Source organism: Oreochromis aureus, linkage group 6 (assembly GCF_013358895.1).
Source record: "Oreochromis aureus strain Israel breed Guangdong linkage group 6, ZZ_aureus, whole genome shotgun sequence".
Lineage (NCBI taxonomy): Eukaryota > Metazoa > Chordata > Actinopteri > Cichliformes > Cichlidae > Oreochromis > Oreochromis aureus.
The window spans coordinates 32969421-32987382 of record NC_052947.1 but is presented as its reverse complement, the minus strand read 5'-3'; the positions used below and the strand labels follow the sequence as shown (position 1 = coordinate 32987382).

Here is a 17962-nt window from a genome sequence, read left to right as displayed (position 1 = left end):
TGGAGTCACATGACACAAGTCACGTGAGGAGAAAAAGAAACAACAGGAAACGACTTGTCTCGCGCCTAGTCAGCGAAATGTTTTTGGGGAAGTGGGTTTAGCAGAAGGAACAGTAGAGAAAGACGTGAAAAATCACAGCCCAGCCAAGAGAAAGCATCACGCTGTGTAAGAATTTATGTTTTATTCTATTTTATTTAGTCTTTTCTACTTTATTTTGGTCTGTTCTGGTCTATTTTAGTCTATTTTGGTTCAGTTCGGTTAAACACTGTGGAGTTATTTTATATTATATGGTCAAATTTGTATTTTATTCTGTTTTGTTTCCATTCTGTAGTATACGAATTCAGTCTCTTTTGTGCATTCTTCTCTCTTGCACTCAAACACATCACTGTTTTTAGTTTGTTATCATTATTTTTTGATAATTACAAGGTTGTTATAGTCTGGGTAACATAGACTCATAATCAGACACAGTGGGAGATAAAGTATCAGTCTGAGGTCACGTAAGACTGTGGGCCTGTTGGACTTTCCTGATGAGGAAGTTTATAGTTTGAAGGTAAAGGTGACTTCATGAAAAAAAACATGTCCTGACTGTTCAGATACAGATATGCAAAGCACCCAGCTGTCATATGATCGTCATATGATTGTAAATGACACACAGTGAGCTTGTGAATGGTTTTTTTTTTTTTTGTGGCATGCAGATCACAGCATGCACCTGAAGATATGTCCTCGGCTTGAAGAAATGCAAACAAACAGGTCGACACCTGCTTGCATGAGCAGCATCTTTGTGGCGTTTTCCTGAATGCTGCATATCTCAGCAGGAGGTAGGAAATAAAAGGAAAAAACAGGAACCTGAGCAGCACCCAGCAAAGCTGAGGGGAGAACTCACGCTTTGTGTGAGTGGCTTTTGTTTTGTTCATTTTTATTTTTTTCTGCTACAGATGTCTCTTTGCTGAATTCCTCTCCCGCCGGTCTCAACCTCTAAGTGTGATGGAGCGGCGTCTCATGAGAAGACAGTCAGCCCGGCGCTGCTGTTCCTACAACACCTTGAAGGCCTGGTTGCCCATCCTCTCATGGCTGCCAAAGTACAACCTGAAGTGGCTAAAGATGGACGTCCTCGCGGGTCTCACTGTTGGATTGACGACTGTACCACAAGCGCTGGCTTATGCTGAAGTGGCCGGCCTTCCTGTGCAGGCGAGTCTTAGGCTTTCCTTTAGGGTTCACCTCCTTCTCGATAACTAATTTGGCTTTCCTCTTTTCCTGAGACATGAGCTTTAAGATGAAAAAAATAATTAGCTGCATAATTAGTTCAGACTTTATTTTCTTTTCTGTCCACAGTTCGGACTTTATTCGGCCTTCATGGGGGGGTTCATCTACACCTTTCTGGGAACCTCCAAGGATGTGACCCTGGGCCCCACGGCCATCATGTCCCTCTTATGCTCCTCTGTGGTGGGAGGGGAGCCTCACCGAGCCGTGCTGCTCAGCCTCCTCTGTGGACTCATCCAAGCTGTGATGGCGTTACTGAGATTAGGTGAAATGAGTGCTCCCGAGGTCATGTGGAAAGCTTGCGATTTCAGTTTTGGCTTTTCCTGAATTTATTCAAAAACTTGTGAACCACTGAAAGCAAAACAAAATATTTTTTCACAATAACACACATTTTTGTGTGAGTCTGAGAGCACTGGTAGTTTATCACATTCTCCAGTGTGTAAAATTTAAGGTGAAGTCCAAAAGTAAAAACAACATCACAAAAATCGAGCAACTATCATGTAGGAACTTAAATTTTAGAGGCAGACAGTCTACTATAAAATCTGTGGATCCTAAATAGTCATCTGTTCATCCATTTTATTAACCACATATCCAGTTCAGGGAGCTGGAGCCCCCTCACCGCTTTCATATGACATGACGCAGGATACACCCTGGACAGGGCTGACACACAGAGATAGTTAGCCATTCATGGTCACATTCACATCTAGGGCTACGTTCACACTGCAGGTCTTAATGCTCAATTCCGATTTTTTGATCAAATCCGATTTTTTTGTCTGCTTGTTCACACTACACATAAAATGCGACATCAAACGCTCTCTAGTGTGAACGCTCAAAGCGGCCCGCATGCGCAAAAGATGTCACACACAACTCGCTCTGTTTAGACCCAGAGCAAACAATATTGTTTGACTGATGGCCCTTAATATAAAGACTTCCGACTTTATGTTTCCAGATTTTTGCTTTAAGTTATTTTGTTATTTACATAATAATGTAGATAACCTAATAATGATCCTTTTTGCTGTTTTAGAGGAGCAGTGCTTCAAAGGATAGTTGCAGATTTCTGTCAGAATCTGCAGAAAATACAGTAAAAATAAAATGTTCACATTTCTCCAACATTGTCTTCCCAACAGTTTCACCGGATGGTAGGAAATCGTTCGCGATGTCCTATCGGGCGCTTCTCTATGGAGTTGATAATTGCCGTCTGTCTTGTGTCAGTGACGTAAAAGACGGATTTAATGCGACTTGACCGTTCACACAGCAGTCGCTTTCTAAAACATCGGATATGTATCGGATTCAGTACCACATATGAAAGTGACCCAGATCGGATTTGAAAATATCGGATTTGTGCCGTTCACTCTGTCATACCAAGATCGGATACGGGTCGCATAGGGGCGAAAAAATCGGATTTGATGCGCTTTCGCCTGCAGTGTGAACGTAGCCTAGGTTAGGTTTGCCATTACCCGACCAAGCATGTCTTTGGACTGTGGGAGGAAGCTATAGTACCTGGAGCAAACTCCACAGGCACAAGGAGAACATGAGACAAGGTTCATGTTCTCCTTGGCCAGGACCCGATCCAAACTTAATTGTGCTGTGCTTATTTTTGAATGACTTACTAGTCTTGTGTCATTTTACGGTAAAACGGCAATGAATGGGCAGCCTACGAACATGAAAATAAGCTCCTTATCGAATAAGAATTTATATTTTTTTTCTTAAAGAGTTACTGTAATATTTGAAATCTGGAAGGTTATATAATGTCTTGGTCCTATAAATCATCCACTACTTTGCTTCTCTTCTGCAGGTTTCCTTCTGGACTTCATCTCTTTTCCTGTAATAAAAGGCTTCACATGTGCTGCTGCAGTAACTATTGGATTTGGCCAAGTCAAAGTAAGAGTGAAAACATGCACACACAGCAAAAACTAACACACATACATAGTTATCTCAGCATATACAACATATCAAACTGTATGCCTCAGTAGGGAAAAAGTCTTTAAAAGAATGAAAAGCTAAAAAGTGAGTCTTTATTAAAACAAAGCAGAAAGGAAAATATTATAGAAATAAACAGAAGCCAGGATGGAGATGAGACCAGAGAAAACAGGAAGGCATAACAGATGACATAACAAAGAGCAAGGGCCAAACTGAGGGTATAACTGCACCAAGGCAGATTAGGGGAATGTAGAACAGCTGGGCCAAATAAACACAGGTGTAAATAATTGACACAATGAGGCAGGGGAGAAAGTAAGACTAAACACAATGTAAAGGAGACAAAATGGTATCAAAATAAAACAGGAAGAGAGGCACAATAACTAAAAGGGAACTGCAGACAGAACTAGCCTAAACGTAGGGGAACTGGCATAGAAGGAAAAGGTAGGAAACAGTAATTTGAACTAAATGCTCAAGACTGAAATGCTAAGGAGTACACAAGGGTGAAAGTCTAAACCAAAACCAGCAAACTAAAGATAATGAAAAATAAACAGAATTCGAAAAGACCACAAAACACAAAACACTGGGTAAAAGACTCAGAAGCAGTGCAGAAAAATACATTGGAAGCACACAGAATTAAAAAAAAAAATCTCTAGAATGATCACAACTAGCTTATTGGCATCTAAGAAAATAGAAAAGTCACCAGAAAGCACCACAATAATGATTTGAGCATTGGGTGGACCAGTGGTTAGTACTGTGCCTCTAAGCTAGAAGGTTGAGTGTTTGAATCCACCTGCTGGGTCCTTTCTGTGTGCAGTTTGCATGTTCTCCTTCTGCCTGCAAAACTCCTTATTGGTGTGTTTTTTACTAGCACAGGCTCTGATGTACATTCCCGCTCTGCTTCAGTCAGGTTCTTGTACTTCTCTGCGGTTTAGTCTCTTAATAAACACTTAAACACAGCAGTCTGCTCTCTACAAACTAAGCACATGGCTTTAATAAATATTTGAAAAGTCCTTGTTAAAACTCTATATTCTGCATCAGTGTTTTTTTATTAATGCAAGTTGAAATCTTTCAGGGCTCACAAACTCATACCTCTCATAAATGTCTGTTTATGTGAAAGCTGCACTTGCTTGCACAAGCATACATAAAATACAATAAAATTGATAGTTGCCTTCAAAATAAGGAAAAAAGTTGTGTTGTGGTTTCCCACAAAATCACACAAACACTAAGACACCCTATCAATCTCCCATTGACCTCATGCAGACAGGTCAAAGATGTGGCCAATGAGCACTATAATCTGTGTTGAGCTTTTACTGGTGGATTTGCATCATTCATTGCTTGTTGGTGAACTGATTAACAATAAATGTTTAGGTTATACTCAAAATTGTATTTTGAGTATAACCTAAACTTGACTGAGTGTGTAAACTCCAAAGAGAGAACTGCTCTTGCCCGCTCCTTTTCCATTCATAAAGTCAGTGGTTTTACCCGCTCTTTCTTTTTTTCTAGAATATTCTGGGAATCCAGGGTGTCCCTCAGCAGTTTTTCCTGGAGGTTTACTACACCTTCCACAAGATCCCTGAGGCCAGGATCGGTGATGTGGTTCTTGGTCTGATTTGTCTCGCTCTGCTGGTCACGTTGATGTTCATGAAGTCGAGTCTAACCTCTGACAGTGACTCCACCTGCTCCATGTATGCCAGGAAAGTAGTGTGGGCTGTAGCTACCAGTGAGTACCTTTGTGTTTGAGTAAACGTGTCTCTCTTTTACAAAAATAACAGTATTCTGTACATTACATTTTTATTGTATTTCTTTATATAATCAGTGCGTAACGCTGCAGTGGTCATCGCTGCATCCCTCATAGCATTTTCCTGGGAGACGTATGGTAATCACGTTTTCACAATCACTGGAAAAACTACCCGCGGACTGCCACCATTCAGGCCTCCACCCACCTCTGACACTACAGCCAACGGCACCGTCATTTCCTTTGGAGAGATTGTGGAGGTAAGGAGGAAACAGCCAGTAACCCGATGAAGACACTGGATCTTTTCGATAAATGATTGAGCTGAAAGTTTCACTTCCAGAATCCCTCTGCTCTCAGAAAGAGCAGCTGACTGTCTCGTCTTCCTCTCTGTGTGTTTTAAAGGACTTTGGAGGAGGGCTAGCGGTGATCCCCTTCATGGGCCTGTTGGAGAGCATTGCTATTGCGAAAGCATTTGGTAAGTAATGTTAGTCATATGAATGATTTCCTGTTATTGGTTTCAGAGGATAATCATAATGATGGTGGTAATTCCATGACGTTTCCACTTTTTCAATGAGATTCTTCAAACAGAATTAAATGATAGACATAAAATATGACTCAGATATTCACACTTCTTACCAGATTAATAAACATTAGTATTTCCAAAACTAATAGCTGACAGTCCCATCATTTAACATGTTAAACTAACACTGTAAACATATAAAACTCCAATAGCAATGATAATATTTATCATGTATTTAGCTTGTAAGTGCAACATGGCTGTCAATTTAAGGCTTCATCATGAAGATAAAATTAATAAAGATCAATACTTTATACATTTTTAAAAACGTAACATGTTTCAAAAGCATTTTTCTACTCATTAAATAGTTATTAGATAATAAAGGCAGCTAAAGAATGTTTTTTTTCATCACACTAGTGGCTGATTTTAACTTAATGTTTCTCCTCAGCCAGTCAGAACGACTACAGGATCGATGCCAACCAGGAGCTGCTGGCAATCGGAGTGACCAACATCATGGGCTCCTTTGTGTCAGCCTACCCTGTCACAGGCAGCTTTGGGAGGTTTGTGTGTCTGTGTGTTATTTTCATAGTTATAATAACAGTTATGTTTATACTGACATATTTTCTTTCACATCCAGGACAGCTGTGAACTCCCAGACTGGAGTTTGCACTCCAGCTGGAGGGGTTGTCACCAGTAAGTTGTGACACTTTCAGCTTTTACGTTTTCCTCTTCTGCCCCCTTGTGGCCATTTATGTTGTCATACAGCAAATTATCCTCACCTCACATTTCTTTAGTTTCTTTTTTCCTTATTGGTGAAATTAAAAGGCTTATCATGCAGGTTGGAGACACTGCAAGAACAATGTTTGTACAAGAATGCAAAAGTTTGTCTTTCAGTCTATCATAGCATCCTTCTTATTAAAAAATAATAAAAATGCACCTTGAAGTCAAAACCAAAATAACAATCACATATTTTTTTGCTATTTTGGTGCAAATAAATATCATATTTTATGTTGTTTATACTGTTTTTAAATGTTTCATGATTTTCTTTCTCCTTATTCTTGCAGGTGTAATAGTGTTGCTCTCCTTGGCCTTCCTCATGCCGGCCTTTTATTACATCCCCAAAGCTTCTCTAGCTGCTGTCATCATCTGTGCGGTGGCTCCCATGGTGGATTACCGTGTGGTGGCTAAGATGTGGAGGATACGAAGTGAGTGTCATCTTGCTATTTTAATTAGTCAAGTCACTTTTATTTATGTAAGATATTTAAATTAAAAACAAAGTTTACCTAAAGTTCTTTGTATTTGACTATACAGAGTAGCCAAAATATATAGAAAAGATGTGGAAAAAAATGATTGAACTGAATTCAATTTGTCAACTGTTGTAAATGACTTTATTTGGGAGGGAGAATTGTGGAGTCTGGAGCCAGACTCAGTCACCGTCTTAGTCCCCCATTTTTAGGCAAGAACATAATATATAACATGTGTAACGTCTAGTATCCATGGAGGATGTAAAAGGCACTTAAACGTTAATGATGTTGATTTATCCCCCATAGAGCTGGACCTTCTCCCCTTTTTTGTGACGTTCCTGATGAGTTTCTGGGAGGTGCAGTACGGCATCGTAGGAGGTATAGCTGTGTCTGGAGCCCTGCTGCTCTACAGCATGGCCAGACCCCAGATAGAGGTGCGTTATCTTTTTATGTCTGTGTGCAAGCAGTGTATGAAACTAGTCATGTGAAGTCAGTTTGTTTGAGTCAATGTCACGGGTAAAGGGTTAAAGGGGTTCACAGGCATAAAACAGGAGAAAAAAAACAATTAAGAAGGTCACAAATACTAAGTCATAAAATGGTCTTAAAAGTCATAAAATACTAATCCGTAAAGTACTAAAAAAATACATGAAAAGAGAAAGAGGGGAGGGATGAAGAAAGCAAACTTGATATTAAAATGAGAAGAAGATATGATCTTGATGAAGAGGATAATGATTAAGGATGATTTGACTGTGTCAATGTCTTAAAAGCGGCACATAAGATTTATTTTTTTTTGTTAGTATTTGCCTGGGTTAAACATTTGATTTTTGTAGGCACATGAATCAAAGCTGGATCCATCCTTATCCACCCAGAGAAAAGTCATCATAGAGTTAAACTGTGATGTTTTGCTGCTTCTTCCTGTCACACCAGTGTGTGATGACTGGCCCAGCTTCCAGCAGCTTAACTCTCAGACTGCATCTTATATCAGGACCAAACTAGAACCCAGATGCAGGAGACACTGTGTTGTTTCGTAGTGGGGTATTCACCATTTCAGTTTATCTTAGAGCCAGTTACAGTGGTGGGAAAAAGTGTAAATACAAAATGCAGAATGTCCGACCGTCTGTTCATGACCTCTGCTGAAGCGCACTTGGGTTCTGCAGCAGGACAAAAGACACCAACGGATCCACCTCTGAGTAGCATAAGAAAAACAAAATGAAGAACTGGAATGCCAACTTTCTATGAACTTCGTAAATCTTGCCCTGCCAATACTTAATAATGAATAAGCTAAAAATAAAAGTAGTAAAAACTAAAACTAAAATTTTTTCATAACTTTGATGAGGACACATTTGAAATATGTGCTGTCAAACAAGACTAATGCTGTAATATTGCATTTCTGCGTTGCAGGTGACTGATCACGGCGTGTTGGTGATGGAGTTGAGCAGTGGCCTCACTTTTCCTGCCACCGAGTATCTCAGCCACACCATACACACTCGGGCTCTGCAGGGTAATGAAATGCTTGATAGTCTGTGTGGGCACATTTCAGTGTTTCCTGCTGTTTACTTGCTCGTCTTTCCCCAGTGTCTCCGCCGCGGTCTGTGGTGCTGGACTGCTCTCACGTCAGCGTCATCGATTACACAGTGATCAGTGAGCTCAGGGACCTGCTGAGGCAGTTCAAGCTCCGAGAAGTGCATCTGATATTTGCCGGATTGCAGGTACACGCTTCAGTCCTTAAAATCCTTACTGAATGAGTTCACACTCATCATCTTTTGCTTTCCCCTGCCTGTGTCTTCCTCCCTCCTTCAGCCCTCTATTCTGAAGGTTCTCCTGGCAGCTGATCTGGAGGGCCTCAGGCACAATCACAGCGTGGACGAGGCACTGCAGATGGAGTCGAGGAACCTTCTTGATGACTAACACAAAAACTATCCAGTTACAGCCTGGAGAGGAGAGATGCCCCTAATCTGGAATTATAAGGCTCTTAAGACCTCAAAAACTCTATAAACTACCTCCAGCGAGTAATTTCTCAGCAGTTTGCAGCGATTGCCACTGACCAAGTGAAGAAATAGGGAAATCTGTTAAGTTTACAAACACTGTCCACTGCACAACAACTTTGGAGCACAAGTTTAATATAATGTCTGTAAATGTAAATAATATAATCTATTAATATCTGGACTGTGTAAGTAATAGTGGATGTATGTGGTATAATTTTGCTAATAGATGTCTGTGTGGTGTTTTAAGGTTGAAAGTCCAGAGTGGGACCAAATATGTTCTTAAAAATAAGAAGTTACTGATTAATGAACTGAGCAAAGTCAAGTGCCATCTATCGTTTTATTTATTTATATGTGTAAAATGTACTGTAAGGCAATAGTCTCTTATTTTATGTTGACAAAGAAATGCTTCTAGGTGGGAAAAAGGCAAAACTTTAAAAACTTTTCTCTTTATAAATAAATTATTCCAGTGTTGCGAGAGACCTGGTGCACATAGCCTCCCAGCCAATGACAGCTGGGACAGGATCTCTGGTTCAGTCGTTAAAAAAATGTTGAAGATGAGTGAATTATATTTTTAACCCAAATCATCACATTTATACAAAGATTTTTCCTGAATAAATCATTACAAGTTATTTGTGTTTCTGTGTACATGCAGAATTTTTTATAGTTCTTATCATTTATTTTTCTATTTAATGATCATTAGTTATCATCACTTGTCATGGGCATGATCCTTGGGATGACCATGCAACGGTGCTGCAACTGAAAAGCTGGTTCAGGGTTCTTTTCCATTTCTATTAGTTTTATTTCTGCTAGTTTTCCTTCCAGTTTGCTGCCACATCTTTTCATGGTCGGTTCATAACTCTCCCCAGAATGCAGTCGTTTAAAAAAGTACACCATCTTTCTGCGCTAGTTTTACACACCAGGACACAAGTTAAAAAGTCATCTAGTCTTCACCAGATTTTGAAACAATTTAAATAAAACCTCAGATGAAAAAGCAACACATGACATGTTACACTGTGTTGTTATCTCTTTGACAAAAACTAAACTAAAATGCAAGCAGTGTGTAAAAAAAAAAAAAAAGTGCACTCTATGATGCAGTAGGTTTTAAAACTACTTTTAACAGGAATAACTTAAGTAGTAAGAACAACAATTAAGTAATTGTAATCACCGTTTGGACTGTTTTTTAAACGAGTCAAAACATTTTTGAGGTATTTCAAGCAGATTTTAAAGCACTTCACAGCAAAGAGTCTGCACTTTGAGAGTATTTAATGATATCTTACTAACTGCTGACTCTGGGAATTCTGTCTTATTTGTGCTTTTGGATCTCACAGCAGCTTTTGATACAGTAGATCACAACATTTTAATTTCTCACCTAGAACATCATGTCGGAATTAGAGGCACTGCCTTGGAGTGGTTCAAGTCATACCTGTCTGACAGAAGTTTCTTTGCCTCACTTGGGAAATTTTATTCATTCTCCCCCCCCCCCCCCTCCCATGTGGTGTACCTCAAGGATCCATCCTCAGGCCCCTTCCTTTTTTTCATTTATTTACTTCCCTTTGGCCATATTAGTCTCATTTCATTTTTATGCAGACGACAGTCAAATCTACCCATGAAACACAATGACCCTAACCCCCTCAGGCCTATTTAAGAATGTCTTAAGGATATCAGAGCATAGCTGGCTCTGATTTTTTTTTTATTTTAATGAAAAGAAGACTGGGGTCATTATATTTGGGCTGAGTGGCCCTGGTGTCCCACCATCTGACTTGGGTCCTCTCACATCCTGTGTCACACCAGTTGTCACCAGCCTTGGAATAAAAATCGATACAGCTCTTAAAATGCTCTTAAAACAGGTAAATACAGCTGTGAGCTTTTTTTCAGCTGAGGCAGCTTTCTAAAGTCAAACCTTTTTTTTCTTTTAGTGACTTGGAGAGAGTTTTATATGCATTTGTGACCACTCGCCTTGATTATCGTTGTTAAGAGAAAACTCAGGAGGCAAGAAACACAGACTCAGCGCTTTTTACATGTACATGGGCGATGCCCCGACACAGTCTCCACACAGCAACGTGTACAAGACGTGTCACGGAGGATCCGCGCCGGGACATCTGTGTGTTCTTTATTATATAGGCAAAAAGCTTGTATCATATTCTTAGGCGGAGCATACAAAGTATGAAAAACAACTCCCTATATGGAGACTTAAGATATGGAGACTGAAGATACGTGAGTTCAGTGAGTTCATTGGCCATATCTATATGTGGCCTTGAACATTTCTACTTTCATTTGTGCAGCTTCCTCCCTATGGTTTCAATCATACTCCTCATGTCATACACACACACTAAGTTTAAATGAAGCTAAACACTGTGAGAGTACAGACAGTAATAGAAGAATACAAGTTTCCTTTAACAATCGTAATGGACTTTATGTTGGTATTGATCCGGCCTCACTAACATGCTTGCAAATGGCCCGGAACGCTGCTGCTCACCTGCTGACAGAGACACGCAAACGTGAGCACATTACCCCTGTTTTCTCTTTACACTGGTTGCCTGTCCATTTTAGAATTCATTTTAAAATCTTATTGTTTGCTTTTAAAGTTTTAAATGGCCTGGGTCCTTCTTACCTGTCAGACCTTCTACACCGATACACTCCACGAAGGTCTCTCAGATCAACTGACCAGTCACTCCTTGCTGTCCTCATGTCGAGACTGAAACACCGGGGGACCGAGCGTTCGCTGTTGTGGCCCACAAATTATGGAATAAGCTGACCCTCCATATTAGGCTGGCCCCAACACTTGAAATGTTCAAATCATTTTAAAAACACACCTTTTTTCCAAGGCTTTTTAGGAATAGTACCAGAGTCAGCTTGTAGTCAGTTTTAGTCAGTAACTGGCCGCTCTTAATCCTTTTATTTTATTCATTGTATATTTTATTGTTTATTTTACTCATGTCTTAATATTTAAGATATACTCATTTATTTTTTCTTCTTTTTTCATTTATATATTTATTTTATTTTTATTTATATATATTTCTTTGGCTGTTTAATGTATGGTTTTTTTAACTGTTATCTCTGTTTTTTATTATTAGAAAGCCCTTTGGTCAACTATGTTGTTTTAAAGTGCTGTATAAATAAAGTTGGATTGGATTGGACATTCCGCACTGTGTGGGGATTCTGGGGAGGAATCACCACTGGGACAACAGTGCCTGGGAATGTACATAGTTGTTGTTTCACCGTTCACTGTTAATAAAACTCGCTGTTCATCTGCATCAGAGTCCTGCGTTTGGGTCCTACTTTCCCACAACACCACGGTCTGCCACTGCTGTCTGTGACACCACAACTGAGAATCCACTGCCTTTTGGTCGGTGCCTCAGGTCAGTCACACCTCCAGAGTCACAAACAGCTTCTATCAGAGATATTGAGATAACAGTGACAACTTGAGTTGGCGGAATTATTTGGGCAGGTGTGGTGATTACTGATAGGAAAGAAGTGAGGTAATTACTGGTGTTCCAGTCAGAAAAATGGAACACCAGCCACACCCCTGGAACAAACACACACGCAAAGATAAGTTGTGAAATTCAGAATGTTAACCTACATTCTGAAGGTTAACATTCCAACAACACAAATGATAGTCTGTGTTGGTGTTGACTGAAATAAATTTCACTTTCACTTCACTTCACTATGGCTTGGTGTTGCTCTCAGGCACATTTTTGGTGATTACTGTTTCCTGATTACACTGTATTAATAATTTTTATTTATTTATCTTTCCATTTTTCCAGCTGAGACCAGTATTTTTCGGGTGCACGCACCTGCCTTCCTGTGATGGGAATTTGACATGGAACAGTAGCTTACAGCGGCACCGATAGGCACCGGGCCAAAGCAAATGATGACTTATGAACCTTTCTGAAAAAGATGAGTCACACATGCCAAAATTCAGAATTCTGGGCTGTCTTAATAGTTCATGGACCCTATTCTCGATTCGTACTAGGGTAGCCGGCCTCTAGCAGGCTCAACTGCTCCTTACCTCTACCTCTACCTATCCTTTGGCCTCCCTGGTCTTGCTGCAGCTTCCCACCTTCATTTTCAAGTAAATTGGTGACAAACACACAAACATTCTCACACTAACTCTCTTTCTCTCACTCTATAAAAGAATTGTTAATTTATGCATCTTTGTATTTTCTAATTATTGTGTTTGTCTGTATGTTTTTTTTTTAACTATAACACATATAATGTAATGACTGAAATAATACAAATAGAAATGAATAAATAAACAGATAAAAGATTCACATGACCAAGAGGAGCCTATAGATATAGCTGTTCTTGCAACAGTCAAATGTGTTTTAAAACCACAATGCAGAAACACTGGAAAAAAATTTTTTATTATGACACCTATTTTGCTTCAGTGACCAGAGCAGTCAACAAAAATCATGTAAAGACAGATCTATTAATGATGAAGATCAAGAGCAGCTCACTTTTTCTGTGGCCCCACAACAAGGATGACAGTTGTGATTCATACCATCCTGTCAGATCACAGAGAACCAACCGGCTGGATGTTGCCCACACTTTCGGTTACAAAGGTCAGCTCTGCACTAAAATTTGAATTCTGGCAAAACAAATTTTCTGTTGTTGGACAACAAAGACAAAAAATCTTAAAACTTGATGTGGGTGTGAATCAAAAGTTTCAAAAGAGTATACGGACAACCTATTTCAAATTAACACATTTTTAGAATATTTTCATCTTTTTTATGCAAAAGTTTAAAAATAAACAATGAGAGCTGTGAAATTTTAGCTTCATGTATCAAATACTTCTCAACCCAGTTTTTGTGTTTATGATTTTCTTAGTCTGCCAATCAATCAATCAATCAATCAATCAATCAATCAATCAATGCTTTATTTGCCACGTGCAGGTTGCCCTGCAGTGAAATGCAGGGGCGGATCTAGAAGGGTGACATGGGGTGGCAAGTGCCACCCTAAAATGATCCCTTGCCACCCCAAGTGCCACCCCAGATTTGCATATGACAGTGTTGTTTATTAAAATAAGATAGAATTAACAGTTTGAGCGTAGTTACAGTCAATAGTGAATATAAAAAGCGATGCTTATGATTGTGCCAGAGCACATTTTGAACAACACCATGGGAATTTCGGATTTTACACAGGTGGTTGGATGTTACACTCTGGATATGGAAGGAAGGTGAGTGTTATTAACCCTCTGTGGTCCACCTACACGCTGCACCTCTAAATCACATGACTATTTTAAGCTGACACAGCAACAAGCTGCAGCCACGCTGAGTCTCTATTTCAGACCACACTGAAAGTTCGGACTTCAAAGTTTTTTAATTGTAATTACAGGCCAGTAAATCCAGAGTTATGATAATATATATAAGCCACGCTTTGTTCTAAATACTGTTGTCACGTTTTTGTGTGTGTGTTTTAAGCATTTTCTAAGGACAGCGCGAAAACAGTAAAGAAAGGAAAAAAAGCCACCTCTTTCCTATCGGTGGAAAAATGCACCATGTCGACCAATTTAAAAAAAATAAACATGTGGGATTTGGTTGTTTAGGAAGAGGGAAAAGTTTTGGGAGTGACGGTAACGGCAGCGAGACAGAGCGAGCAAGCGAGAGAGAGTTTTTAGACGTGGGAGATTTGTGATGTTTAGTGTGGAGTGTATACTTAGTGTGTTGTGTTGTCTTGTGTAGCTGTTCTGTTGTGTAGTCGTTGTTTTGTCTTGTGTGTCAGTGAGGGCACTAATGAATGTCACTAAGGCACATTTACAATGTAAACACTGTCACTAAGTAGAAAACCAGCGGAGTGATACACCTCCTGTTGTCAGGCCTGCAGGTTTATCCCTGTGCTGTTCTGTCTTTTGGTGGATAAACTTTTTTTTTACTGGCACACACCATTTGTGGGGCATCTTATTGCAACACCTGATTGTTCTCTCATTTTAGTTTTAGTAATATTTTTAAATGGTTGTAGAAAATGGGGAAAAAAACCCAACCAGCAGGTGTATTGGCTGCATTTTTAGATAAATAGTTGTATATGTTTACAAAATGTACAATTTATATTTGCATTTCAAATTATCAAAATTTACTCAACATGTCTGTGGGTTTTTTTTTACAGTAAAAAAATACTACTAGGATTTTAAGTTCTTTGTGTGATTTCAGATCAGTAATAGTACTATTAATAGTAATAGTAGTAATAATGCAGTATGTCAGTGAACAAAAATAAATAAATTCAGTTGAGCTGAAAAGATACCAAACAAGCCAAGGGGGGAAAAAATAAAATGAAACAATCTGAGGGTGAAATACAAACGTAAACTCAAAAGGAGTCAAAAATGGCCGGTTGTATTTCAGACCTCAGTGGGTTAATCCAACAAATCATGAAAAATTAGGTTTAAATTTTTGTTCATGACAGTGCAGATTTCTGACATTTTGTGTAATTTAAGCTGTAACAATGTGATTGTTTTCTAACAAAAAACAGTGTGAAACGTAAGTTTATACTTATTGGGCTACATATTTATTTATTATACAGGCTATACAGTACATAACATCAAAACTCACATGTTTTATGTAACTAAAGTGTGTAATTATGTGGGCTACAGACAATAATTAAGTTATAGACTACATTTATATGAAAAACGTGTATACTTACTGCATTTGAATCATTTTAACCATATGTAACCACCTGCATATGTGTTTGGGGGGGGGGGAGGCTTTGATTTTGCCACCCCATTTGACTTCTTTGCCACCCTCATGCCACCCTAAGAATGCAGCCTTGTGGGGGTTTGAACAGCCGGTTCCGCTTTCTTAATTCTTCGATAAGTCAGGGCCAAGCCAGCTCCGATCAGCGAGAACCCTGTTATCATGGTTCCGAATAGGTAGATATCTTCAGCACTCAGGCTCACCCAAGCTCAAACTTGTCGTCGAGAAAGGGGTTTCAATTGCATTTAGGGACCAGTTGATCCAATCCATAATTCCTCTTTTAGGTTTTAGAAAACAGACTGGGACAGAGTGTTCCAGGGAAAAATACAAAAAACACGAGACTAGACAAGGACACAAGAGGCTAAGCAGGGAAGCTAAGGGAGAGGAGGAGAGGAGAAAAGTGCGACTGCCCAGTGTTTGTACTTCCTGTTTTACTTTGATAGTCTTCTGTTTAATGCGCATTATGTTCAGTTTTGCTTCCCATGTCTTGTCAGTCAGATTAGTGTCAGCTGTGTTTCCACCTGTGGACGTTGTGCTTTTTGCACATTTTTCATCTGCTTTTAATTGTATTCAGCCCCATATTTTAGCAAGACATCTCACCAGTACACTCAATCTTAATTCTGGCTTGATTTCTTGGCTTACTGACTTTTAAACTGATAGACCTCAGAAAGTGAGCGTCAACAATATCTTATCAGATGTGCTTTTATCTTCCATCGGATCCTCTCAAAGTTGTGTCCTTTTACCACTTTTATTTATTATTATACAAATAAATGTCAGAGCTTCTACCAGGGCAGAAATATAATCAAGTTTGCAGATGTGATTGTCTCTCTCATACGGAGCCCCGCAGGGGACATGGGAGAAAAAAAAAATTAAGACGGACTTTTGCGAGATCTCGCAAAACAAACTCGGGATCTCGCAAAAGTTTTGCAAGATCTCGCAAAAGTTTTAGCCGCATTCTTTGGAGGCCGCCAGCTCGAAGCCAACCGGGAGGTCGAGGCACGATGTGCCGGGAGAGCGGTGTTCCTCCCGGCTGTAGTAGGTCTCGACCTCCCGTTAGCTTCGAGATGGTGGGTGTCAGATCTCCGAAAACGTCGGAGCACTTTTGCAAATATGTGATGTCTTCTAAACCGAGCAGATATTTGACGTTTACACAGCTACATTCACGCCTCAAAATATCTTAAAAGTTTATTTTGTGACCCAGAAAGAGTAATATTACAACTAAGTAGCTGCCGCCATTGTTGGAATTCAACTTTTGCGAGATCTCGCAAAAGTTTTGCGAGATCCCGAGTTTGTTTTGCGAGATCTCGCAAAACTTTTGCGAGATCCCGAGTTAGTTTTGCGAGATCTCGCAAAAGTCCGTCTTAATTTTTTTTTTTCTCCCATGTCCCCTGCGGGGCTCCGTACTCTCAGGACGTCATCTAACAGGGAAACAAAACAGAACATGCTGCACACAACCAGTGTTGGTCAAGTACCGGTAACTAGTTACTAATGACTTCTCCAAAAAAGTAATCCAGTTACTTTACTGATTGCTTATTTTCAAAAGTAATTCAAAAACATGATAAACCTGAATACGTAATAATGCAATAGACCTTTCAGCCCAATTCTATATTTTATGCATCATATAAAATTGAATCAAATGGAAAGCCTCTTTTAAAAAATTGTTTTATTAGTTTTAATCTTTTAATTTTATGCACATTGCATTAAGCAAAAATGAAATCATAATATATTACTGAAATAATCAGTGTCAACATTTCTGCCAGTTTCACAGTTTTAAAAAGAAAGACTGGAGTGGTGTGCTACAGGCACATAATGTGAAAGAGAAAATGTATATAGCCTGACCTTTTAGCTTAAACAGGTTCAGTTATGAAATAAAATGTTACAGTAAAGCAAGTCATGTAAAAGGAATCTATTAATGATAAAGCGCAAAATGTTTATTGCAGTGTCACTCTCACATCTATGTTTTGTGATGTATAGTGCTTTATGTTTTGCTTTGTTCTCCACAGTCAATGTTAAATACATCCTGAGAGGAAGACAAATATGTGCTTTCTTAATAACGTTCCTTCCTGAAGGGCTGAAAGTTTAGTTTCTATTTGGAACATCTTTGGTGCTCTTTGGTACTTACAATCACAAAGTGCTGTAAAAATCTTACTATCAAACTTTTCTTGTAATTGAATAAAGAACAAGTCAATCATTAATCAAAGAGGAACAAGGAATTCTCTGAATAAATATTGTGTAATGGTGTTTATTCCACTAAGTAATGATAAGAAGTGACATGCCAGTATAATAAAAGTAAAATAAATTGAACTCGAAAATGAGAACAGTCAGTCAAATAGAGGTCAAAGTGAGCCACTCCTGTTTTCAAAGAAGGCAATTTGATTTATTGAAACCACTTTTTTAAAGCCAGTCAGATAAATATAGAGAATAACATATAAAAGAACAAACGTGATATACAGTGTGGTCTATATGCTTTTTTAAAAAGGGCACTTTTTTGTGTGTATTTTTCCATCTGTACAGATGATTTTAATGATAAACACAAAGAAGGGATTGAAGCGCAGACCTTTAGCTTTAGTTCAAGGAGTTCAACATATATATACATACAGTATATGTGTGTTTGTAGA

At 39.0% G+C, this 17962-nt stretch overlaps 1 protein-coding gene across 2 annotated transcripts; it reads left to right on the top strand.

The window, feature by feature from the left end:
* The first annotated feature begins 13 nt into the window (after positions 1–13).
* Positions 14–9290, top strand: slc26a11 (solute carrier family 26 member 11). 2 transcript variants are annotated; one of them, XM_039613758.1, is made up of 15 exons: positions 14–165; positions 696–818; positions 936–1188; positions 1333–1525; positions 3056–3141; positions 4684–4900; positions 5036–5175; positions 5318–5390; positions 5881–5992; positions 6070–6125; positions 6497–6637; positions 6983–7110; positions 8078–8177; positions 8252–8385; positions 8477–9290. In XM_039613758.1, exons 3-15 carry the CDS (start codon positions 985–987, stop codon positions 8582–8584), a joined length of 1692 nt encoding a protein of 563 aa, XP_039469692.1. In that variant the 5' UTR covers positions 14–165; positions 696–818; positions 936–984; the 3' UTR covers positions 8585–9290. The 2 variants fall into 2 exon arrangements, with proteins under 2 accessions (XP_039469692.1, XP_031609083.1); XM_031753223.2 differs by having other exon boundaries at positions 4997–5175.
* Positions 9291–17962: the final 8672 nt, after the last annotated feature.

Coding starts and splice junctions, on each gene's coding strand:
- slc26a11 (XM_031753223.2), top strand. CDS start 985: ATGGAGCGGCGTCTCATGAGAAGACAGTCAGCCCGGCGCTGCTGTTCC. Junction 6,126..6,496: donor AGCTGGAGGGGTTGTCACCA/GTAAGTTGTGAC, acceptor TTATTCTTGCAG/GTGTAATAGTGTTGCTCTCC. Junction 7,111..8,077: donor TGGCCAGACCCCAGATAGAG/GTGCGTTATCTT, acceptor TCTGCGTTGCAG/GTGACTGATCACGGCGTGTT.